Here is a 25960-nt window from a genome sequence, read left to right on the forward strand (position 1 = left end):
GTACTAGGAGCCAGTTACTGGGGGGAGAGGAATATACACATGAGAAAGCAGCTATCCGTGTACTAGGGACCAGTTACTCGGGGGAGAGGAATATACACATGAGAATGCGGCTATCCCTGTACTAGGAGCCAGTTACTGGGGGGGGGGAGGAATATACACATGAGAATGCGGCTATCCCTGTACTAGGAGCCAGTTACTGGGGGGAGAGGAATATACACATGAGAATGCAGCTATCCCTGTACTAGGAGCCAGTTACTGGGGGGGGAGGAATATACACATGAGAATGCGGCTATCCCTGTACTAGGAGCCAGTTACTGGGGGGAGAGGAATATACACATGAGAATGCAGCTATCCCTGTACTAGGAGCCAGTTACTGGGGGGAGAGGAATATACACATGAGAATGCGGCTGCGGCTATCCCTGTACTAGGAGCCAGTTACTGGGGGGAGAGGAATATACACATGAGAATGCAGCTATCCCTGTACTAGGAGCCAGTTACTGGGGGGAGAGGAATATACACATGAGAATGCGGCTATCCCTGTACTAGGAGCCAGTTACTGGGGGGAGAGGAATATACACATGAGAAAGCAGCTATCCGTGTACTAGGGACCAGTTACTGGGGGGAGAGGAATATACACATGAGAATGCGGCTATCCCTGTACTAGGAGCCAGTTACTGGGGGGAGAGGAATATACACATGAGAATGCAGCTATCCCTGTACTAGGAGCCAGTTACTGGGGGGGGAGGAATATACACATGAGAATGCGGCTATCCCTGTACTAGGAGCCAGTTACTGGGGGGAGAGGAATATACACATGAGAATGCAGCTATCCCTGTACTAGGAGCCAGTTACTGGGGGGAGAGGAATATACACATGAGAATGCGGCTGCGGCTATCCCTGTACTAGGAGCCAGTTACTGGGGGGAGAGGAATATACACATGAGAATGCAGCTATCCCTGTACTAGGAGCCAGTTACTGGGGGGAGAGGAATATACACATGAGAATGCGGCTATCCCTGTACTAGGAGCCAGTTACTGGGGGGAGAGGAATATACACATGAGAAAGCAGCTATCCGTGTACTAGGGACCAGTTACTGGGGGGAGAGGAATATACACATGAGAATGCGGCTATCCCTGTACTAGGAGCCAGTTACTGGGGGGAGAGGAATATACACATGAGAATGCAGCTATCCCTGTACTAGGAGCCAGTTACTGGGGGGGGAGGAATATACACATGAGAATGCGGCTATCCCTGTACTAGGAGCCAGTTACTGGGGGGAGAGGAATATACACATGAGAATGCAGCTATCCCTGTACTAGGAGCCAGTTACTGGGGGGAGAGGAATATACACATGAGAATGCGGCTGCGGCTATCCCTGTACTAGGAGCCAGTTACTGGGGGGAGAGGAATATACACATGAGAATGCAGCTATCCCTGTACTAGGAGCCAGTTACTGGGGGGAGAGGAATATACACATGAGAATGCGGCTATCCCTGTACTAGGAGCCAGTTACTGGGGGGAGAGGAATATACACATGAGAATGCGGCTATCCCTGTACTAGGAGCCAGTTACTGGGGGGAGAGGAATATACACATGAGAATGCAGCTATCCCTGTACTAGGAGCCAGTTACTGGGGGGAGAGGAATATACACATGAGAATGCAGCTATCCGTGTACTAGGGACCAGTTACTGGGGGGAGAGGAATATACACATGAGAATGCGGCTATCCCTGTACTAGGAGCCAGTTACTGGGGGGAGAGGAATATACACATGAGAATGCAGCTATCCCTGTACTAGGAGCCAGTTACTGGGGCGAGAGGAATATACAAATGAGAATGCAGCTATCCCTGTACTAGGAGCCAGTTACTGGGGGGAGAGGAATATACACATGAGAATGCAGCTATCCCTGTACTAGGAGCCAGTTACTGGGGGGAGAGGAATATACACATGAGAATGCGGCTATCCCTGTACTAGGAGCCAGTTACTGGGGGGAGAGGAATATACACATGAGAATGCGGCTATCCCTGTACTAGGAGCCAGTTACTGGGGGGAGAGGAATATACACATGAGAATGCAGCTATCTCTGTACTAGGAGCCAGTTACTGGGAGGAGAGGAATATACACATGAGAATGCGGCTATCCCTGTACTAGGAGCCAGTTACTGGGGGAAGAGGAATATACACATGAGAATGCAGCTATCCCTGTACTAGGAGCCAGTTACTGGGGGGAGAGGAATATACACATGAGAATGCAGCTATCCGTGTACTAGGGACCAGTTACTGGGGGGAGAGGAATATACACATGAGAATGCGGCTATCCCTGTACTAGGAGCCAGTTACTGGGAGGAGAGGAATATACACATGAGAATGCGGCTATCCCTGTACTAGGAGCCAGTTACTGGGAGGAGAGGAATATACACATGAGAATGCGGCTATCCCTGTACTAGGGGCCAGTTTCTGGGGGGAGAGGAATATACACATGAGAATGCAGCTATCCCTGTACTAGGGGCCAGTTACTGGGAGGAGAGGAATATACACATGAGAATGTGGCTATCCCTGTACTAGGAGCCAGTTACTGGGGGGAGAGGAATATACACATGAGAATGCTGCTATCCCTGTACTAGGAGCCAGTTACTGGGGGGAGAGGAATATACACATGAGAATGTGGCTATCCCTGTACTAGGAGCCAGTTACTGGGGGGAGAGGAATATACACATGAGAATGCAGCTATCCCTGTACTAGGAGCCAGTTACTGGGGGGGGGAGAGGAATATACACATGAGAATGCAGCTATCCCTGTACTAGGAGCCAGTTACTGGGGGGAGAGGAATATACACATGAGAATGCAGCTATCCGTGTACTAGGGACCAGTTTCTGGGGGGAGAGGAATATACACATGAGAATGCGGCTATCCCTTTACTAGGAGCCAGTTACTGGGGGGAGAGGAATATACACATGAGAATGCGGCTATCCCTGTACTAGGAGCCAGTTACTGGGGGGAGGGGAATATACACATGAGAATGCGGCTATCCCTGTACTAGGAGCCAGTTACTGGGGGGAGAGGAATATACACATGAGAATGCGGCTATCCCTGTGCTAGGAGCCAGTTACTGGGGGGAGAGGAATATACACATGAGAATGCGGCTATCCCTGTGCTAGGAGCCAGTTACTGGGGGGAGAGGAATATACACATGAGAATGCGGCTAGCCCTGTACTAGGAGCCAGTTACTGGGAGGAGAGGAATATACACATGAGAATGCGGCTATCCCTGTACTAGGGGCCAGTTTCTGGGGGGAGAGGAATATACACATGAGAATGCAGCTATCCCTGTACTAGGGGCCAGTTACTGGGAGGAGAGGAATATACACATGAGTATGCGGCTATCCCTGTACTAGGGGCCAGTTACTGGGGGGAGAGGAATATACACATGAGAATGCTGCTATCCCTGTACTAGGAGCCAGTTACTGGGGGGAGAGGAATATACACATGAGAATGTGGCTATCCCTGTACTAGGAGCCAGTTACTGGGGGGAGAGGAATATACACATGAGAATGCAGCTATCCCTGTACTAGGAGCCAGTTACTGGGGGGGGAGAGGAATATACACATGAGAATGCAGCTATCCCTGTACTAGGAGCCAGTTACTGGGGGGAGAGGAATATACACGAGAATGCAGCTATCCGTGTACTAGGGACCAGTTACTGGGGGGAGAGGAATATACACATGAGAATGCGGCTATCCCTTTACTAGGAGCCAGTTACTGGGGGGAGAGGAATATACACATGAGAATGCGGCTATCCCTGTACTAGGAGCCAGTTACTGGGGGGAGAGGAATATACACATGAGAATGCGGCTATCCCTGTACTAGGAGCCAGTTACTGGGGGGAGAGGAATATACACATGAGAATGCGGCTATCCCTGTACTAGGAGCCAGTTACTGGGGGGAGAGGAATATACACATGAGAATGCGGCTATCCCTGTACTAGGAGCCAGTTACTGGGGGGAGAGGAATATACACATGAGAATGCGGCTATCCCTGTGCTAGGAGCCAGTTACTGGGGGGAGAGGAATATACACATGAGAATGCGGCTAGCCCTGTACTAGGAGCCAGTTACTGGGAGGAGAGGAATATACACATGAGAATGCAGCTATCCCTGTACTAGGAGCCAGTTACTGGCGGGAGAGGAATATACACATGAGAATGCAGCTATCCCTGTACTAGGGACCAGTTACTGGGGGGAGAGGAATATACACATGAGAATGCGGCTATCCCTGTACTAGGAGCCAGTTACTGGGGGGAGAGGAATATACACATGAGAATGCGGCTATCCCTGTACTAGGGGCCAGTTACTGGGGGGAGAGGAATATACACATGAGAATGCAGCTATCCCTGTACTAGGGGCCAGTTACTGGGAGGAGAGGAATATACACATGAGAATGCGGCTATCCCTGTACTAGGAGCCAGTTACTGGGGGAAGAGGAATATACAAATGAGAATGCAGCTATCCCTGTACTAGGAGCCAGTTACTGGGGGAAGAGGAATATACACATGAGAATCCGGCTATCCCTGTACTAGGGACCAGTTACTGGGGGGAGAGGAATATACACATGAGAATGCGGCTATCCCTGTACTAGGAACCAGTTACTGGGGGGAGAGGAATATACACATGAGAATGCAGCTATCCCTGTACTAGGAGCCAGTTACTGGGGGGAGAGGAATATACACATGAGAATGCGGCTATCCCTGTACTAGGAGCCAGTTACTGGGGGGAGAGGAATATACACATGAGAATGCAGCTATCCCTGTACTAGGAGCCAGTTACTGGGGGGAGAGGAATATACACATGAGAATGCGGCTATCCCTGTACTAGGGGCCAGTTACTGGGGGGAGAGGAATATACACATGAGAATGCGGCTATCCCTGTACTAGGGGCCAGTTACTGGGGGGAGAGGAATATACACATGAGAATGCGGCTATCCCTGTACTAGGAGCCAGTTACTGGGGGGAGAGGAATATACACATGAGAATGCGGCTATCCCTGTACTAGGGACCAGTTACTGGGGGGAGAGGAATATACACATGAGAATGCGGCTATCCCTGTACTAGGAGCCAGTTACTGGGGGGAGAGGAATATACACATGAGAATGCAGCTGTGTACTAGGGACCAGTTACTGGGGGGGAGAGGAATATACACATGAGAATGCGGCTATCCCTGTACTAGGAGCCAGTTACTGGGGGGAGAGGAATATACACATGAGAATGCAGCTATCCGTGTACTAGGGGCCAGTTACTGGGGGGAGAGGAATATACACATGAGAATGCAGCTATCCCTGTACTAGGAGCCAGTTACTGGGAGGAGAGGAATATACACATGAGAATGCGGCTATCCCTGTACTAGGAGCCAGTTACTGGGAGGAGAGGAATATACACATGAGAATGCGGCTATCCCTGTACTGGGAGCCAGTTACTGGGGGGAGAGGAATATACACATGAGAATGCAGCTATCCCTGTACTAGGAGCCAGTTACTGGGGGGAGAGGAATATACACATGAGAATGCAGCTATCCGTGTACTAGGGACCACTTACTGGGGGGGAGAGGAATATACACATGAGAATGCAGCTATCCGTGTACTAGGGGCCAGTTACTGGGGGGAGAGGAATATACACATGAGAATGCGGCTATCCCTGTACTAGGAGCCAGTTACTGGGGGGAGAGGAATATACACATGAGAATGCGGCTATCCCTGTACTAGGAGCCAGTTACTGGGGGGAGAGGAATATACACATGAGAATGCGGCTATCCCTGTACTAGGAGCCAGTTACTGGGGGGAGAGGAATATACACATGAGAATGCAGCTATCCCTGTACTAGGAGCCAGTTACTGGGGGGAGAGGAATATACACATGAGAATGCGGCTATCCCTGTACTAGGAGCCAGTTACTGGGAGGAGAGGAATATACACATGAGAATGCGGCTATCCCTGTACTAGGAGCCAGTTACTGGGGGGAGAGGAATATACACATGAGAATGCGGCTATCCCTGTACTAGGAGCCAGTTACTGGGGGGAGAGGAATATACACATGAGAATGCGGCTATCCCTGTACTAGGGGCCAGTTACTGGGGGGAGAGGAATATACACATGAGAATGCAGCTATCCCTGTACTAGGAGACAGTTACTGGGGCGAGAGGAATATACAAATGAGAATGCAGCTATCCCTGTACTAGGAGCCAGTTACTGGGGGGAGAGGAATATACACATGAGAATGCAGCTATCCCTGTACTAGGAGCCAGTTACTGGGAGGAGAGGAATATACACATGAGAATGCGGCTATCCCTGTACTAGGAGCCAGTTACTGGGGGGAGAGGAATATACACATGAGAATGCGGCTATCCCTGTACTAGGAGCCAGTTACTGGGGGGAGAGGAATATACACATGAGAATGCAGCTATCCCTGTACTAGGGACCAGTTACTGGGGCGAGAGGAATATACACATGAGAATGCAGCTATCCCTGTACTAGGAGCCAGTTACTGGGGGGAGAGGAATATACACATGAGAATGCGGCTATCCCTGTACTAGGAGCCAGTTACTGGGGGGAGAGGAATATACACATGAGAATGCAGCTATCCCTGTACTAGGAGCCAGTTACTGGGGGGAGAGGAATATACACATGAGAATGCGGCTATCCGTGTACTAGGAGCCAGTTACTGGGGGGAGAGGAATATACACATGAGAATGCAGCTATCCCTGTGCTAGGGGCCAGTTACTGTGGGGAGAGGAATATACACATGAGAATGCGGCTATCCCTGTACTAGGAGCCAGTTACGGGGGGGGGGGGGAGGAATATACACATGAGAATGCAGCTATCCCTGTACTAGGAGCCAGTTACTGGGAGGAGAGGAATATACACATGAGAATGCAGCTATCCCTGTACTAGGAGCCAGTTACTGGGAGGAGAGGAATATACACATGAGAATGCAGCTATCCCTGTACTAGGAGCCAGTTACTGGGGGGAGAGGAATATACACATGAGAATGCAGCTATCCGTGTACTAGGGGCCAGTTACTGGGGGGAGAGGAATATACACATGAGAATGCGGCTATCCCACACGATTGCTGTACACATATGTAGTAATGCACCCGGTTCTTGTACTCCTGTTAGACGCCACATTCATAGTACAACATCTGACACTTGCATGATACGTCCCATTCACACGGTCACGTCACAATACCTAGCTACACAACGTTCTCGCCTCTCCCCCATAGCAAGCACTGCGAGAGGCGCAGGAGGATTTAGCAGTCACCCAGAAAATTCTGGACGAGGCCAAAGCTTCTCTGAATGAAGTAGAAGAGGGAATCGCCACCTTACAGGCAAAGTACCGAGACTGCGTTTCCAAGAGGGAAGAGCTGGAGCACAAATGTGAGCAGTGCGAACAGAGGCTGATCCGCGCCGATAAGGTAAATGAAGCCGACACGCTGTCGTCTTCCTGCATCTACCACCTACTGCCCCTTCCCACCCTGGTCTGTTGCCGCCCCCTACCTGTCGTTCCGCACTCATCCCACTGTCTCTCTTCCTATGGTAGCTGATCTCGGGGCTGGCTGACGAACGCCAGCGATGGCAAGATACAGTCCTCAACTTGGAGAATCTCTTGGTTAACGTCACCGGAGATCTTCTGCTGTGTGCCGGCTTCTTGGCGTATCTAGGACCCTTCACGGTGAGAGTCTGTTATAGACCAGATGTCTGTAGGGGATATGACAATGTAATGTGCTGCGTGTCTACGGTATTATGGTTCCTGTCTCCCCAGGGCCAGTATCGGACGTCGCTGTTTGAACAGTGGACGAAAACTCTGAAGGACCTAAATGTACCGTGCACCCAGGAGCCTTCCCTGATAGGGACACTGGGAGACCCTGTGAAAATCCGTTCCTGGCAGGTGAGACAGAATAGACTCTGTGGTTTCTGGTAGCAAAAAAGCCTTTGTTAGCTTGTATCGGGGATTCTGGGAGATTGTCCACCCAGAGGATCCCAAGTTATTGAGTTTGTGATGTTCTGTTCTGCCGGTTTGGTAAGCCGATGCGCCCAGTCTATAAGTACAGAGGGAACTTGGCAATAAAGAGCGACCAGTCCCTCTGGGCTCACTCTGGATCGGCCGTGGTGCGACGGTGGATGAAAGAATGATGTACCTGTCCCTTTAATATCCCACCTCAGATTGCAGGACTTCCAAACGATACCTTGTCTGTGGAGAATGGGGTGATAGCACAGTACTCTCAGCGCTGGTCTCATTTCATCGACCCACAAGGACAGGCCAATAGGTGGATCAAGAACATGGTGAGTTGACTTGAGACGTTGTAATCTGCTTGTAGTACCAGCATGTCCTAGACCAGCAGTGTGCGGGGTCTATGTAAGGGATGAAACGGGCATACGTAGACATGGAAGCACAGAACACTGTACACGTTTACACTCTGCTGTCTCTGCCCCTGACAGGAGAAAGACAACGGTTTGGACGTGGTGAAGCTCAGTGACCGCGACGTCTTGCGCAGCTTGGAAAACGCTATCCGCTTCGGAAAGCCATTTATGCTGGAAAATGTTGGAGAGGAGCTGGATCCCGCTCTAGAACCTGTACTGCTGAAACAAGTGAGAAGACGTTGCGTCTGGGGGTTACGATCTCTCACTGCGCAGTCATTAGTCCGTCACTGTCTCCTGTCGTTACAGACATACAAGCAGCAAGGGAGCACCGTTCTACGCCTCGGTGACACCGTCATCCCTTACCATGAGGACTTTAGGATGTATATCACAACCAAGCTGCCAAACCCTCATTACCCTCCTGAAATCTGCACCAAAGTCACTCTCATCAACTTCACCCTGTCCCCCAGGTAACAGATGCTCAGCGGACCCCCACAATCTGTACTTGGCCTCTAGTTCCTGAGGTTACAGTTTCCACCGGCTGTTAGAACACTGACGCCACGTGATTCTCTTACATCTGCGCGGGTCTTGCGTCCATTTGTAAGCTGAACCCTATCTGGCACAGGAGCCCGGGTACATAGGAAGTTCTGTTCTGTCCATGGCACTGATAGATGTAACCGCTCCCCAGAGAGTGCACTGAGGCAGGCCCTGGTTCAGAGCTGTACACCAGTCTGCTTAGCAGCCAAGCCTACACCTACGGGTGGGGAGGCCAATCCCGGCCCGATTATTCAATCCCAGGTTGCGGGGTAGAAAAATGACCAATCCCAAGACTGGGTTGATGTTTTTAAAATTAAATTGTATAATGAGTCCCCCCTCCTCCCCACTGCCCAGCCAACACAATAACTCACCATTATCTTTGCGTGTTGTGGGCGGCGAGGTGGGGTGCAGGCGGCGTGCCTGGCTGGCATCAGGCTGCGCAGCATTACCACTGACGTCACGCTGCGCAGCGCTGGGGGCAGTGGGAGCCAGGCAGCGTCAGAGCCTGCTGAAGGTGCTGAACACTGCCAAGCATTGACAAAAAAAAAAAGATGGTGGCTATTCCCGAAAACCCGGGATTGGAAGGTCCAATCCCGGGATTCAATCTGGCCAATCTTAATCCAAAATCCCGGGATCCCACCGATCCCGGAATTGGCCACCCTACCTACAAGCGATTCAGCAGCACATCTACTTGTAGCTTAGCGGGCGTGACTGTGGCTGCAACCAGGGTAGGGCTGGTGTAAATTTGCGCTGGTAGTGATGGCGGCTACTTTTCTGACTTCTTTTGTAACAAAATTTGCAAAGAAATCAAATTAGGAACTACTAAGAAGCAGCCCCTCAAAACAGTGCCTGCTACTTGCAAGCACCAAACTAAAGCTGGCTGCCTGTGGCTGGTAAAGAGGAAGCGGTAGCCTGGGCTCCTGGCAAAGAGACTGTTCGGTGCCCGGACTCCAGGTTATACCCAACGTTATCCCTGTCCCCTATGGAACAAAGAAGAAAAATGATAATACACATGAGTGATAACGGAAACCAATCCGTGAAAAATCAGGCTGTTATAGTTATATATAGGTCTGTAACACCCATCGATTTATTAATTAACGAATCATTATTTACTGCTGGACAGATATTATGTATTAATTGTTACGGTTACCATCTGAACCGGTTCAGCCAATTGTCCCTAATTAAGCTTCTATAAATGTAATGGCATACTGTGGCCAATCCCATACACAGATACATCAGTAACTCTTGTCCTTGTCTTCTGCCGCATTACCATTCATGTCCTCCCAGTGGCCTGGAGGATCAGCTCCTTGGACAAGTGGTGGCAGAGGAGCGACCAGATTTGGAAGAAGCTAAGAACCAGCTGATTTTGTCCAATGCTAAAATGCGCCAAGAGCTGAAGGAAATCGAAGACCAAATTCTGCTGCGTCTCAGCTCCTCTCAGGGCAATCCTGTGGACGACGTGGATCTTATCAAAGTGCTGGAGGCCTCCAAGGTGAAAGCCGGCGAGATCAAGGTGAGTAGACCACAGACCGTGGCTCACGGGTCCTCGGCAGGTAGTGTCGCGGCGATGGCTCTGTTATAGTTTTCTTTTTTCACAGGCAAAAGTGCAAGCGGCGGAGCAAACAGAAAGGGATATAGACAGCACCCGGAGCCAGTACGTCCCTGTGGCGGTCAGGACCCAGATACTGTTCTTCTGCGTTTCGGATTTGTCCAATGTGGATCCTATGTATCAGTACTCACTGGAGTGGTTCCTTGGGATTTTTACTGCCGCCATTACCAATTCTGAGAGAGCAGGTATATTATGTTCCGTTCTAGAGTCTCGTGTGTCTGGCGTTACCTCTCATACCCCATTAACCACGCAGGTCATCGCCTCCATGTTGTACGTGTATACTGCATATGTTGTCTCGTGTCTGAAGCTCGGTCCTCCATCATCCACGGCATTGTGTGTCCTGTATAACACAAAGATTTCTCCAACCCCCAACGTTTTATCTGTAGTTTGTGGTTACATGTCACAGTCTATGTCCTCTCTGTGTGACTCGGGCCTTGGTGCGGAGGATGTAACCCAGGCTGTGACTTGCTGTTTCAGAAACGGTGGAGATACGGATAGAGAATATAAACACGTACTTTACCTTCAGTCTGTACTACAACGTGTGCCGCAGTCTATTCGAGAAGCATAAGCTGATGTTCTCCTTCCTGCTCTGCGTGCGGATACTCATGGACAAAGGCCTCATCAATATGGTGAGAGGGTTTTGGCAAAAGTCAGGGTCCCATAAAGTAATGAGAGGACTCGGGGCTGACCCAAGGCCAGAAACGCACCAAGTTGTGCTTCACTTACTGACTCCCAGTCTCTGTATGCGGCGGACGCTGCCATATTGTGGTCTGCAGCAAAAGGACAGGGCGACGTACTGTATCTGCACACACAGGACAGGGCGACGTACTGTATCTACACAAAGGACAAGCCGACGTACTGTATCTACACTCAAAGGATAGGACGGCGTAATGTATCTACACACAAAGGACAGGGCGACGTACTGTATCTGCACACAGAGGACAGGGCGACGTACTGTATCTACACAAAGGACAGGGCGACGTACTGTATCTACACACAAAGGACAGGCCGACGTACTGTATCTACACACAAAGGACAGGCCGACGTACTGTATCTACACACAAAGGATAGGACGGCGTAATGTATCTACACACAAAGGACAGGGCGACGTACTGTATCTGCACACACAGGACAGGGCGACGTACTGTATCTACACAAAGGACAAGCCGACGTACTGTATCTACACTCAAAGGATAGGACGGCGTAATGTATCTACACACAAAGGACAGGGCGACGTACTGTATCTGCACACAGAGGACAGGGCGACGTACTGTATCTGCACACAGAGGACAGGGCGACGTACTGTATCTACACAAAGGACAGGGCGACGTACTGTATCTACACACAAAGGACAGGCCGACGTACTGTATCTACACACAAAGGACAGGCCGACGTACTGTATCTACACAAAGGACAAGCCGACGTACTGTATCTACACTCAAAGGATAGGACGGCGTAATGTATCTACACACAAAGGACAGGGCGACGTACTGTATCTGCACACAGAGGACAGGGCGACGTACTGTATCTACACAAAGGACAGGGCGACGTACTGTATCTACACACAAAGGACAGGGCGACGTACTGTATCTGCACACAGAGGACAGGCCGACGTACTGTATCTACACAGAGGACAGGCCGACGTACTGTATCTACACACAGAGGACAGGGCGACGTACTGTATCTACACACAGAGGACAGGGCGACGTACTGTATCTACACACAGAGGACAGGGCAACGTACTGTATCTACACACAGAGGACAGGGCGACGGACTGTATCTGCACACAAAGGACAGGGGGCGACGTACTGTATGTACACAAAGGACAGGGCGACGTACTGTATCTGCACACAAAGGACAGGGCGGCGGACTGTATCTGCACACAAAGGACAGGGCGACGTACTGTATGTACACAAAGGACAGGGCGGCGTACTGTATCTACACAAAGGACAGGGCGACGTACTGTATCTACACACACAGGACAGGGCGACGTACTGTATCTACACACAAAGGACAGGGCGACGTACTGTATCTGCACACAAAGGACAGGGCGACGTACTGTATCTGCACACAAAGGACAGGGCGACGGACTGTATCTGCACACAAAGGACAGGGCGACGTACTGTATGTACACAAAGGACAGGGCGACGGACTGTATCTGCACACAAAGGACAGGGCGACGTACTGCATCTACACAAAGGACGGGGCGACGTACTGCATCTACACAAAGGAAAAGGCGACATACTGTATCTACACACAAAGGACGGGGCGACGTACTGTATCTACACACAAAGGACAGGGCGACGTACTGTATCTACACACAAAGGACAGGCCGACGTACTGTATCTACACACACACACAAAGGACAGGGCGACGTAATGTATCTACACACAAAGGACAGGGCGACGTACTGTATCTACACACACAGGACAGGGCGACGTACTGTATCTACACACAAAGGACGTACTGTATCTACACACAAAGGACAGGGCGACGTACTGTATCTAAACACAAAGGACAGGGCGACGTACTGTATCTGCATACAAAGGACAGGGCGACGTACTGTATCTACACACAAAGGACAGGGCGACGTACTGTATCTGCACACAAAGGACAGGCCGACGTACTGTACCTGCACACAAAGGACAGGGCGACGTACTGTATCTACACACAAAGGACAGGGCGACGTACTGTATCTGCATACAAAGGACAGGGCGACGTACTGTATCTACACACAAAGGACAGGGCGACGTACTGTATCTACACACAAAGGACAGGGCGACGTACTGTATCTACACACACACAAAGGACAGGGCGACGTACTGTATCTACACACAGAGGACAGGGCGACGTACTGTACCTGCACACAAAGGACAGGGCGACGTACTGTATCTACACACAAAGGACAGAGCGACGTACTGTATTTACACACAAAGGACAGGGCCACGTACTGTATCTACACAAAGGACAGGGCGACGTACTGTATCTGCGCACAAAGGACAGGGCGACGTACTGTATCTACACACAGAGGACAGGGCGACGTACTGTATCTACACACAAAGGACAGGGCGACGTACTGTATCTACACACAAAGGACAGGGCGACGTACTGTACCTGCACACAAAGGACAGGGCGACGTACTGTATCTACACACAAAGGACAGAGCGACGTACTGTATCTGCATACAAAGGACAGGGCGACGTACTGTATCTACACACAAAGGACAGGGCGACGTACTGTATCTACACACAAAGGACAGGGCGACGTACTGTATCTACACACAAAGGACAGGGCGACGTACTGTATCTACACACACACACACAAAGGACAGGGCGACGTACTGTATCTACACACAGAGGACAGGGCGACGTAATGTATCTACACACCGAGGACAGGGCGACGTACTGTATCTACACACAAAGGACAGGGCGACGTACTGTATCTGCACACAGAGGACAGGGTGACGTATTGTATCTACACACAGAGGACATGGCGACGTACTGTATCTGCACACAGAGGACAGGGCGGCGTACTGTATCTACACACAGAGTATCTGCACACAAAGGACAGGGCCACGTACTGTATCTACACACAGAGGACAGGGCGACGTACTGTATTTACACACAAAGGACAGGGCCACGTACTGTATTTACACACAAAGGACAGGGCCACGTACTGTATCTACACAAAGGACAGGGCGACGTACTGTATCTGCGCACAAAGGACAGGGCGACGTACTGTATCTACACACAGAGGACAGGGCGACGTACTGTATCTACACACAAAGGACAGGGCGACGTACTGTATCTACACACAAAGGACAGGGCGACGTACTGTATCTACACACAGAGGACAGGGCGACGTACTGTATTTACACACAAAGGACAGGGCCACGTACTGTATTTACACACAAAGGACAGGGCCACGTACTGTATTTACACACAAAGGACAGGGCCACGTACTGTATCTACACAAAGGACAGGGCGACGTACTGTATCTGCACACAAAGGATAGGACGACGTACTGTATCTGCACACAGAGGACAGGGCGACATACTGCATCTACACACAAAGGATAGGACGACGTACTGTATCTGCACACAAAGGACAGGGCCACGTACTGTATTTACACACAAAGGACAGGGCCACGTACTGTATCTACACAAAGGACAGGGCAACGTACTGTATCTACACACAAAGGACAGGGCGACGTACTGTATCTACACACAAAGGACGTACTGTATCTACACACAAAGGACAGGGCGACGTACTGTATCTACACACAAAGGATAGGACGACGTACTGTATCTGCACACAAAGGACAGGGCCACGTACTGTATCTACACAAAGGATAGGACGACGTACTGTATCTACACACAAAGGACAGGGCGACGTACTGTATCTACACACAAAGGACAGGCCGACGTACTGTATCTACACACAAAGGACAGGCCGAGGTACTGTATCTACACACAAAGGACAGGGCGATGTACTGTATCTGCACACAGAGGACAGGGCGACGTACTGTATCTGCACACAGAGGACAGGGCGACGTACTGTATCTGCACACAGAGGACAGGGCGACGTACTGTATCTGCACACAGAGGACAGGGCGACGTACTGTATTTACACACAGAGGACAGGGCGACGTACTGTATCTACACACAGAGGACAGGGCGACGTACTGTATCTACACACAGAGGACAGGGCGACGTACTGTATCTGCACGCAAAGGACAGGGCGACGTACTGTATCTGCACGCAAAGGACAGGGCGACGTACTGTATCTACACAAAGGACAGGGCGACGTACTGTATCTGCACACAAAGGACAGGCCGACGTACTGTATCTACACACAAAGGACAGGCCGACGTACTGTATCTACACACAAAGGACAGGGCGACGTACTGTATCTGCACACAAAGGACAGGGCGACGTACTGTATCTGCACACAGAGGACAGGGTGACGTATTGTATCTACACACAGAGGACATGGCGACGTACTGTATCTGCACACAGAGGACAGGGCGGCGTACTGTATCTACACACAGAGTATCTGCACACAAAGGACAGGGCCACGTACTGTATCTACACACAGAGGACAGGGCGACGTACTGTATTTACACACAAAGGACAGGGCCACGTACTGTATTTACACACAAAGGACAGGGCCACGTACTGTATCTACACAAAGGACAGGGCGACGTACTGTATCTACACACAGAGGACAGGGCGACGTACTGTATTTACACACAAAGGACAGGGCCACGTACTGTATTTACACACAAAGGACAGGGCCACGTACTGTATTTACACAGAAAGGACAGGGCCACGTACTGTATCTACACAAAGGACAGGGCGACGTACTGTATCTGCACACAAAGGATAGGACGACGTACTGTATCTGCACACAGAGGACAGGGCGACATACTGTATCTACACACAAAGGATAGGACGACGTACTGTATCTGCACACAAAGGACAGGGCCACGTACTGTATTTACACACAAAGGACAGGGCCACGTACTGTATCTACACAAAGGACAGGGCAACGTACTGTATCTACACACAAAGGACAGGGCGACGTACTGTATCTACACACAAAGGACGTACTGTATCTACACACAAAGGACAGGGCGACGTACTGTATCTACACACAAAGGATAGGACGACGTACTGTATCTGCACACAGAGGACAGGGCCACGTACTGTATCTACACAAAGGACAGGGCGACGTACTGTATCTACACAAAGGACAGGGCCACGTACTGTATCTACACAAAGGATAGGACGACGTACTGTATCTACACACAAAGGACAGGGCGACGTACTGTATCTACACACAAAGGACAGGCCGACGTACTGTATCTACACACAAAGGACAGGCCGAGGTACTGTATCTACACACAAAGGACAGGGCGACGTACTGTATCTACACACAAAGGACAGGCCGACGTACTGTATCTACACACAAAGGACAGGCCGAGGTACTGTATCTGCACACAAAGGACAGGGCGGCGGACTGTATCTGCACACAAAGGACAGGGCGGCGGACTGTATCTACACACAAGACAGGGCGACGTACTGTATTTACACACAGAGGACCGGGCGACAAACTGTATCTGCACACAAAGGACAGGGTGACGTACTGTATCTGCACACAGAGGACAGGGCGACGGACTGTATCTACACACAAAGGACAGGGCGACGTACTGTATCTACACACAAAGGACAGGCCGACGTACTGTATCTACACACAAAGGACAGGGCGACGTACTGTATCTACACACAAAGGACAGGGCGACGTACTGTATCTACACACAAAGGACAGGGCGACGTACTGTATCTACACACAAAGGACAGGGCGACGTACTGTATCTACACACAGAGGACAGGCCGACGTACTGTATCTACACACAGAGGACAGGGCGGCGTACTGTATCTACACACAAAGGACAGGGCAACGTACTGTATCTACACACAAAGGACAGGGCAACGTACTGTATCTACACACAAAGGACAGGGTGACATACTGTATCTACACACAGAGGACAGGCCGACGTACTGTATCTACACACAGAAAACAGGGCGGCGTACTGTATCTACACACAAAGGACAGGGCAACGTACTGTATCTACACACAAAGGACAGGGCGACGTACTGTATCTACACACAAAGGGCAGGGCGACGGACTGTATCTGCACACAAAGGGCAGGGCGACGGACTGTATCTGCACACAGAGGACAGGGCGACGGACTGTATCTGCACACAGAGGACAGGGCGACGGACTGTATCTACACACAAAGGACAGGGCGACGTACTGTATCTACACACAAAGGAAAGGGCGACGTACTGTATCTACACACAAAGGAAAGGGCGACATACTGTATCTACACACAAAGGACAGGGCCACGTACTGTATCTACACACAAAGGATAGGACGGCGTAATGTATCTACACACAGAGGACAGGGTGACGTACTGTATCTACACACAGAGGACAGGGTGACGTATTGTATCTGCACACAGAGGACAGGGGGCGACGTACTGTATCTACACACAAAGGACAGGGCGACGTACTGTATCTACACACAAAGGACAGGCCGACGTACTGTATCTACACACAAAGGACAGGCCGACGTACTGTATCTACACACAAAGGACAGGGCGACGCACTGTATCTACACACAAAGGACAGGGCGACGTACTGTATCTACACACAGAGGACAGGGCGGCGTACTGTATCTACACACAAAGGACAGGGCAACGTACTGTATATACACACAAAGGACAGGGCAACGTACTGTATCTACACACAAAGGACAGGGCGACGTACTGTATCTGCACACAAAGGACAGGGCGACGTACTGTATCTGCGCACAAAGGACAGGTCGACGGACTGTATCTGCGCACAAGGGACAGGTTGACGGACTGTACCTGCGCACAAGGGACAGGACGACATACTGTATCTGCACACAAAAGATAGGACGACGTACTGTATCTGCGCACAAAGGACAGGGCGACGTACTGTATCTACACACAGAGGACAGGCCGACGTACTGTATCTACACACAGAGGACAGGGCGGCGTACTGTATCTACACACAAAGGACAGGGCAACGTACTGTATCTACACACAAAGGACAGGGCAACGTACTGTATCTACACACAAAGGACAGGGTGACATACTGTATCTACACACAGAGGACAGGCCGACGTACTGTATCTACACACAGAAAACAGGGCGGCGTACTGTATCTACACACAAAGGACAGGGCAACGTACTGTATCTACACACAAAGGACAGGGCGACGTACTGTATCTACACACAAAGGGCAGGGCGACGGACTGTATCTGCACACAAAGGGCAGGGCGACGGACTGTATCTGCACACAGAGGACAGGGCGACGGACTGTATCTGCACACAGAGGACAGGGCGACGGACTGTATCTACACACAAAGGACAGGGCGACGTACTGTATCTACACACAAAGGAAAGGGCGACGTACTGTATCTACACACAAAGGAAAGGGCGACATACTGTATCTACACACAAAGGACAGGGCCACGTACTGTATCTACACACAAAGGATAGGACGGCGTAATGTATCTACACACAGAGGACAGGGTGACGTACTGTATCTGCACACAGAGGACAGGGTGACGTATTGTATCTGCACACAGAGGACAGGGGGCGACGTACTGTATCTACACACAAAGGACAGGGCGACGTACTGTATCTACACACAAAGGACAGGCCGACGTACTGTATCTACACACAAAGGACAGGCCGACGTACTGTATCTACACACAAAGGACAGGGCGACGCACTGTATCTACACACAAAGGACAGGGCGACGTACTGTATCTACACACAGAGGACAGGGCGGCGTACTGTATCTACACACAAAGGACAGGGCAACGTACTGTATATACACACAAAGGACAGGGCGACGTACTGTATCTACACACAAAGGACAGGGCGACGTACTGTATCTGCGCACAAAGGACAGGTCGACGGACTGTATCTGCGCACAAGGGACAGGTTGACGGCCTGTACCTGCGCACAAGGGACAGGACGACATACTGTATCTGCACACAAAAGATAGGACGACGTACTGTATCTGCGCACAAAGGACAGGTCGACGGACTGTATTTACACACAGGACAGGGCGACGGACTGTATCTGCATACAAAGGGCAGGGCGACGGACTGTATCTGCACACAGAGGACAGGGCGACGGACTGTATCTGCACACAAAGGACAGGGCGACGGACTGTATCTGCACACAAAGGACAGGGCGACGGACTGTATCTGCACACAGAGGACAGGGCGACATACTGTATCTGCACACAAAGGACAGGGCCACGTACTGTACCTGCACACAAAGGACGGGGCGACGGACTCTACCTACACACAACGGACAGACTGACGCTATTTGCTCCACAGGATGAATGGCGCTTTCTGTTGGCTGGGGCTACGGTGCCCCCTCTGACCGAGAACCCGTGTATCGAGTGGCTGGCGGAACGAGCGTGGAGGGACATTCAGGCCTTGAGCACACTAAGTAACTTCAGTGACATCAAAACGCAAATCACGGAACACGCCGAGGAGTACAGGAGGATCTGCGACAGCCCCGAGCCTGAACGGTAACACAACCTAACTGCGTCTCACAGCTTAGTAACCCGCAATAACCTATTTACGTAAATAATGCCGCAGTCCGCTGTGTCTACAATTCAGTGACTGCACGTTCCGCAGCATTCATGTCAGGATGAGTAGTCGCCTTATGAGGGATTGGGTAAAAACAGGAACAGCTTCCTGCAGTATTCTGGAGCTTGTAGTGCTCGTCCCTGTCCAGGGGTTGTCCTGCCAGGGAGGAGCTGTCACCAAGTAGATGGGGAGGGAGAGACTACAACCTCCCTCTATGGTCCAGGGATGGGGTAATAGATGGAACGGTGCAGACCATACAGGGAGGCTGTAATCTCTCCTTCACCGCCTCCCTGGTGACAGCTGTCACAGGCACCCTCCCGGACCTGACACCACCCGGACGAGGACAAGCACTGCAAGCTACAGAATGACAGTTTGCTGCAGGGAGCAGGTCCTGTCCGGCATTCCGGGGTCCGGACCATTCTGGTTTTTACCCAATCCCGCCTTATGATCTGTTTGTTTCCAGAGAGAAACTCCCTGGTGACTGGGATCAGACTTTGGACTCCTTCCAGAGGATCCTGATTCTGCGATGTCTGCGAGGTGACAAAGTGACCAATGCCATGCAGGACTATGTGTGCCAGCACCTGGGACAGAGGTTCATCGAGCCCCAGGTACCTGCCCCCAGTGTCGCTATAAGGACTGAGCAATGAGAACGTAGCCCACTGCCTTCTAACAGCAGCAAATAGGAAACTGCAATGTAGGTGACATGTCGGGTGTACTGTACATAACTGGAGCACTTATCACCCACCCCGATGGCTCTGTCCCGGGACAATATAATGCAGCAAACGGCTCTCTGTCCCGGGACAGTATAATGCAGCAGACTGCTCTCTGTCCCGGTACAGTATAATGCAGCAGACGGCTCTCTGTCCCGGGACAGTATAATGCAGCAGATGGCTCTCTGTGTCGGGGCAGTATAATGCAGCAGATGGCTCTCTGTCCCGGTACAGTATAATGCAGCAGACGGCTCTCTGTCCCGGGACAGTATAATGCAGCAGATGGCTCTCTGTTCCGGGGCAGTATAATGCAGCAGATGGCTCTCTGTTCCGGGGCAGTATAATGCAGCAGACGGCTCTGTCCCGGGACAGTATAATGCAGCAGACGGCTCTCTGTCCCGGGACAGTATAATGCAGCAGATGGCTCTCTGTGTCGGGGCAGTATAATGCAGCAGACGGCTCTCTGTTCCGGGACAGTATAATGCAGCAGACGGCTCTCTGTTCCTGGACAGTATAATGCAGCAGACGGCTCTCTGTTTCGGGGCAGTATAATGCAGCAGACGGCTCTCTGTCCCGAGACAGTATAATGCAGCAGACGGCTCTCTGTCCCGAGACAGTATAATGCAGCAGATGGCTCTCTGTCCCGGGACAATATAATGCAGCAGATGGCTCTCTGTCCCGGGACAGTATAATGCAGCAGACGGCTCTCTGTCCCGGGATAATATAATGCAGCAGACGGCTCTCTGTTCCTGGACAGTATAATGCAGCAGACGGCTCTCTGTTCCGGGGCAGTATAATGCAGCAGACGGCTCTCTGTCCCGGGATAATATAATGAAGCAGACGGCTCTCTGTCCCGGTACAGTATAATGCAGCAGACGGCTCTCTGTCCTGGGATAATACAATGCAGCAGACTGCTCTCTGTTCCTGGACAGTATAATGCAGCAGACGGCTCTCTGCCCTGGGACAGTATAATGCAGCAGATGGCTCTCTGTCCCGGGACAATATAATGCAGCAGATGGCTCTCTGTCCCGGGACAATATAATGCAGAAGGCAGCTCTCTGACCTGAGACAATATAATGCAGAAGGTAGCTCTCTGACCTGGGACAATATAATGCAGAAGGCAGCTCTCTGACCTGGGATAATATAATGCAGAAGGCAGCTCTCTGACCTGGGACAGTATAATGCAGAAGGCAGCTCTCTGACCTGGGACAGTATAATGCAGCAGACTGCTCTCTGACCTGGGACAGTATAATGCAGCAGACTGCTCTCTGACCTGGGACAATATAATGCAGAAGGCAGCTCTCTGACCTGGGACAATATAATGCAGCAGATGGCTCTCTGCCCCGGGACAATATAATGCCGCAGACCATTTTGCTAGAGATGGAAAATTACTTTAATAACATTGTATGGACATAGCATTATTGTTTACCCAGCATTATGTTGTGTATATGTTTATTCTCCTCTAGACGGCAGACCTGGGAGCTGTGTACCGCGAGTCCTCTCCCGTCACCCCGCTCATCTTCATCCTTTCCCCAGGCACTGACCCAGCCACTGATCTGTACAAGTTTGCTGAGGAGATGAGGTTCTCCAAGAAACTAAATGCTATATCGCTGGGCCAGGGACAGGTGCGTACAACACTGGCCACGTTACCCCACCCAGGGATCGCCACGTATATAAACCTACAGCTCTGTACATCACTATGAGTCCTGTTTACAAAGAAATTACCACTTTCTTAATTTTGTAATATTTGTAATAGTTTTCTCTAGAAGTCTGAGGATGTAGACGCCTTAAATTGCTTTATCCGTATCTGCAGGGTCCCCGCGCTGAGGCCATGATGCGCAATGCCATAGAACGCGGGAAGTGGGTATTTTTCCAGAATTGCCATCTTGCACCCAGCTGGATGCCCTCTCTGGAGAGACTGGTAGAGACTATTGACCCAGATAAGGTATGTTCTTGCGTGGTGATCGTCCGTTCTCTCACACTGTTGCGCACATTTCTGCGATTTATTACCACTTTCTCCGTTCTGTAGGTGCACCATGATTTTAGGGTGTGGTTGACCAGTATGCCCAGCAACCAGTTTCCAGTGTCCATCCTGCAAAATGGGTCTAAGCTCACCATCGAGCCTCCTCGTGGCGTGAAGGCCAATCTCCTGCGCACGTACTTGACTCTGAACGATGCAGAAATGAATGAGAGCAGAAAGGTGCGTACCTGCCCTCAGTGTTTCCCTGATAAGTGTACTGTGCTGTTCTCTTCCGCAGTTTGTGAGATCTTACGTCAGTGGCTTAGACTCTCTTACCATTACACTGTCTTCGATCTCTTCCACCCTTTTCCGTCTTACTCCGCACCTTCCTTTTCCTGACTCTCACCTCTCAGGTTCCTGAGTACAAGACTCTCCTGCTGTCTCTATGCCTGTTCCACGGGAGTATACTGGAGAGAAGAAAGTTCGGCCCACTAGGATTCAACATTCCTTACGAGTTCACAGATGGAGATCTCAGGATTTGCATCTCACAGCTCCGGATGTTTCTTGACGAGTATACAGACATCCCCTACAAGGTGAGTACACCAGACAGAAGAGTAGAGGTGGTGTCCCAGGCTTACGGTATGTACAGAAATATGAGGTTGCATTATATGGCAACAGGGCAGGGCATCAGGATATCCCTACACAGAAATGTTGGCCGGTTACCATCGGTTGTGACTTTCGCGACAGGTCCTGCGTTACACAGCCGGGGAGATTAATTATGGCGGCCGAGTAACCGACGACTGGGACAGACGTTGCCTCCTGAGCATACTGCAGGATTTTTACCAGCCTCCGGTTCTAGAAGAAGGCTACAAGTTCTCAGAGTCTGGAGTCTATCTTCAAATTAGTCCAACCTATGACCTGAAGGTGAGAAACCTCAATTTGGACCCCATACAACTGTCCTAATTTACGATCAAGACTTTCATCTCATATGTTCAGTTACCAACTCTGATCTCTATGTCCGTGGGTAGGAATTTGCCAGCATCATGTAGACATTACCGTTACTAAAACTTTAATCAATAGTACGTGGCCTTTACCACACAAATACTGGGCCATACTTAACAAGCCTCACACGTGTGTAATAGTGTAGGCCAGTGGTTCCCACACCCAGTCCATGTTTTAAGCATATCCACTGTAGAGCACAGATGGGTAAATCAAATTGACTGAGGCTCTAATTAAGTCACCTGTGCTCAAGCCTGGATATCCTTAAAAGCTGGACTGTTAGGGTGCCCTGAGGACCAAGTTTAGGAACCTCTGGTGTAGGCAGAAATCCTGGGAACGTCTTGGAACAATGGAATATATTCCCATCATTGGCAATGATGAAACATGTTCTTCCACTGCAGCCTACATCTGCCATACGTGCACTGCTCACCTAACAGAGGGGTATCTTGTGGATCAACCAAGCGTCATCACATGGGACGTCCCCTCTTTGTCCCAAATTTTCAGAAACCCATGGGCTTACTCCGATTAATGTACAACAACTGAATATTAACTAACCCTTTGCCTTAATAGTAACACGCTGTTTTGTTTGGCTTCCGGCATCAGGGTTACTTGCAGTACATCCGTTCACTTCCACTCAATGACCTGACGGAACTGTTCGGACTCCATGAAAACGCAAACATCACTTTTGCCCAGAACGAAAGCTTCGCCCTGTTAGGATCCCTGGTGACACTCCAGCCGCGGACTCAGAGTGCCGGGGGAAGCCGCGACGAGGTGAGTACAGCCGACATGCCCTGATCCCGGATGGTTGTACAGACCCTGCAGCATTGTGTGTGTCTTCCTGTAGATGGTGGAGGAAATCGCAGAGGGCATCCTGAAGAAGGTCCCCCGGCTCATCCCAGTGCAGGAAGTGATGGCAAAGTATCCCGTCATGTATCAGGAGTCCATGAATACCGTTCTGATTCAGGAAGTCATACGGTAGGAGCTGCGTGACGTCTTTGTACATTGTAGTTACCATATAGAAATGGAGTTCCTATTCCCCCAGGTGTGTGATAGGTCATTATGCGGTGAAGAACGGTACAAGCATTGTTCCTTTCCCCCAGGTATAACCGACTCCTGGACGTCCTTTCCCAGACTCTGGGTGATTTGCTGAAGGCTATGAAAGGCCAGGTCGTCATGTCCTCTCAGCTGGAGCTAATGGCCAACAGCCTCTATAACAATTCTGTGCCAGAACTCTGGAGGGCAAAGGTGAGAGTCCAGGCCCAATTCTCACATCCTATGATTTGTTTCACTTCCTATCTATAGTCAGGGCAAGCTAACATAATGGAGTCATGCTTCTTCCCAGGCGTATCCATCCTTGAAGCCTCTGGCCTCCTGGGTGATAGATCTTCTGCAGAGAATCGAATTCCTTCAGAAGTGGATCACTGACGGCATACCGGCTGTGTTCTGGATCAGTGGCCTGTTCTTCCCACAGGCATTCCTCACCGGCACTTTGCAGAACTTCGCCAGGAAACACGTCATTTCCATTGACACAATCTCCTTTGATTTTAAGGTGAGGTCTACAGAAACCATACGCATTAAAACATATATCCCTTGTGTGCTGGGAGTATAATGCGTGTTTTAGGAAAGGATTATGGTTTAAGCATACATTAACATGTTCCTCTTTCTGTATCTTCTACAGGTCCTCACCGAGTCGGCGACGGAACTGAAGCAGCGGCCCGCAGAGGGGTGCTATATTTCTGGCTTGTATCTGGAAGGAGCATGTTGGGACAAGTCAATAATGCAGCTGGCGGAATCACGGCCCAAAGAACTATACACAGAGATGGCCGTCATCTGGCTGGTCCCCGTGGCAGAACGCAAGCCTAACGCTTCTATGACATACCTGTGCCCAATCTACAAGACCCTGACCCGCGCAGGTAAGGGGGATGCACAATAATTATGGTCTGTTGTGTCGAGAGAAACACCAGAGGCTACTTCATCTTTGTGTATCAAGGACCATTAGAATTAATTATTTTGTCTTTGTAGGAACACTCTCCACCACGGGACATTCCACCAACTACGTCATTGCAGTGGAACTGGCCAGCAGCAAGCCGCAAACACACTGGATAAAGCGTGGCGTGGCCCTTATATGTGCCCTAGATTACTGATTCACGACCTAACTGATCATGTGATAACTATAATGCTCAGGTTTAGTATACATTTAGAAGAGCTAAAGGTGGCACCAATAAGCAACAGTGAGTAAAGTCAGACCAGCAGATCCATCCAACAGTTTCACCCGATCACTGACCGCAGCTACTGTTTCCTATATGTTTATTAGGGCTCCGGATTATTCTCCAGCAAGTGTACAGAAAATAAAAGTTAAACCCAAGGCAGCCATTTGTATTTATTTAAGCTGCAGTGTGTAATGTGTTTCATTTACAGCAGTTTTATGTATAACTCAGACAAGTAATATCTACACGGTTATAATTACCAGCTCACACCCCAATTACCGAGCATGACTGCTGTGACCAGATCTGATCATGGAGGTAAAATGCCCTTATAATAAAG

At 50.3% G+C, this 25960-nt stretch overlaps 1 protein-coding gene across 3 annotated transcripts in view; it reads left to right on the forward strand.

The window, feature by feature from the left end:
• Positions 1 to 25785, forward strand: part of DNAH1 (dynein axonemal heavy chain 1) — a 240603-nt gene extending 214818 nt beyond the window's left edge. For all 3 annotated transcript variants that reach the window (XM_063941354.1, XM_063941356.1, XM_063941355.1), the window contains 22 exons: positions 7264 to 7455; positions 7581 to 7712; positions 7803 to 7928; positions 8204 to 8323; positions 8480 to 8629; positions 8708 to 8868; positions 10223 to 10448; positions 10534 to 10729; positions 11022 to 11173; positions 19490 to 19686; positions 20211 to 20355; positions 21924 to 22082; positions 22271 to 22402; positions 22487 to 22657; positions 22831 to 23010; positions 23165 to 23341; positions 24020 to 24187; positions 24261 to 24391; positions 24517 to 24661; positions 24759 to 24965; positions 25095 to 25329; positions 25439 to 25785. In XM_063941354.1, the coding sequence (XP_063797424.1) occupies positions 7264 to 7455; positions 7581 to 7712; positions 7803 to 7928; positions 8204 to 8323; positions 8480 to 8629; positions 8708 to 8868; positions 10223 to 10448; positions 10534 to 10729; positions 11022 to 11173; positions 19490 to 19686; positions 20211 to 20355; positions 21924 to 22082; positions 22271 to 22402; positions 22487 to 22657; positions 22831 to 23010; positions 23165 to 23341; positions 24020 to 24187; positions 24261 to 24391; positions 24517 to 24661; positions 24759 to 24965; positions 25095 to 25329; positions 25439 to 25560 (3624 nt within the window). In that variant the 3' untranslated portion in view covers positions 25561 to 25785. The remainder of the gene's footprint in view (positions 1 to 7263; positions 7456 to 7580; positions 7713 to 7802; positions 7929 to 8203; positions 8324 to 8479; positions 8630 to 8707; positions 8869 to 10222; positions 10449 to 10533; positions 10730 to 11021; positions 11174 to 19489; positions 19687 to 20210; positions 20356 to 21923; positions 22083 to 22270; positions 22403 to 22486; positions 22658 to 22830; positions 23011 to 23164; positions 23342 to 24019; positions 24188 to 24260; positions 24392 to 24516; positions 24662 to 24758; positions 24966 to 25094; positions 25330 to 25438) is intronic.
• Positions 25786 to 25960: the final 175 nt, after the last annotated feature.

Source organism: Pseudophryne corroboree, chromosome 9, assembly GCF_028390025.1.
Source record: "Pseudophryne corroboree isolate aPseCor3 chromosome 9, aPseCor3.hap2, whole genome shotgun sequence".
NCBI classification, from domain to species: Eukaryota; Metazoa; Chordata; class Amphibia; order Anura; family Myobatrachidae; genus Pseudophryne; species Pseudophryne corroboree.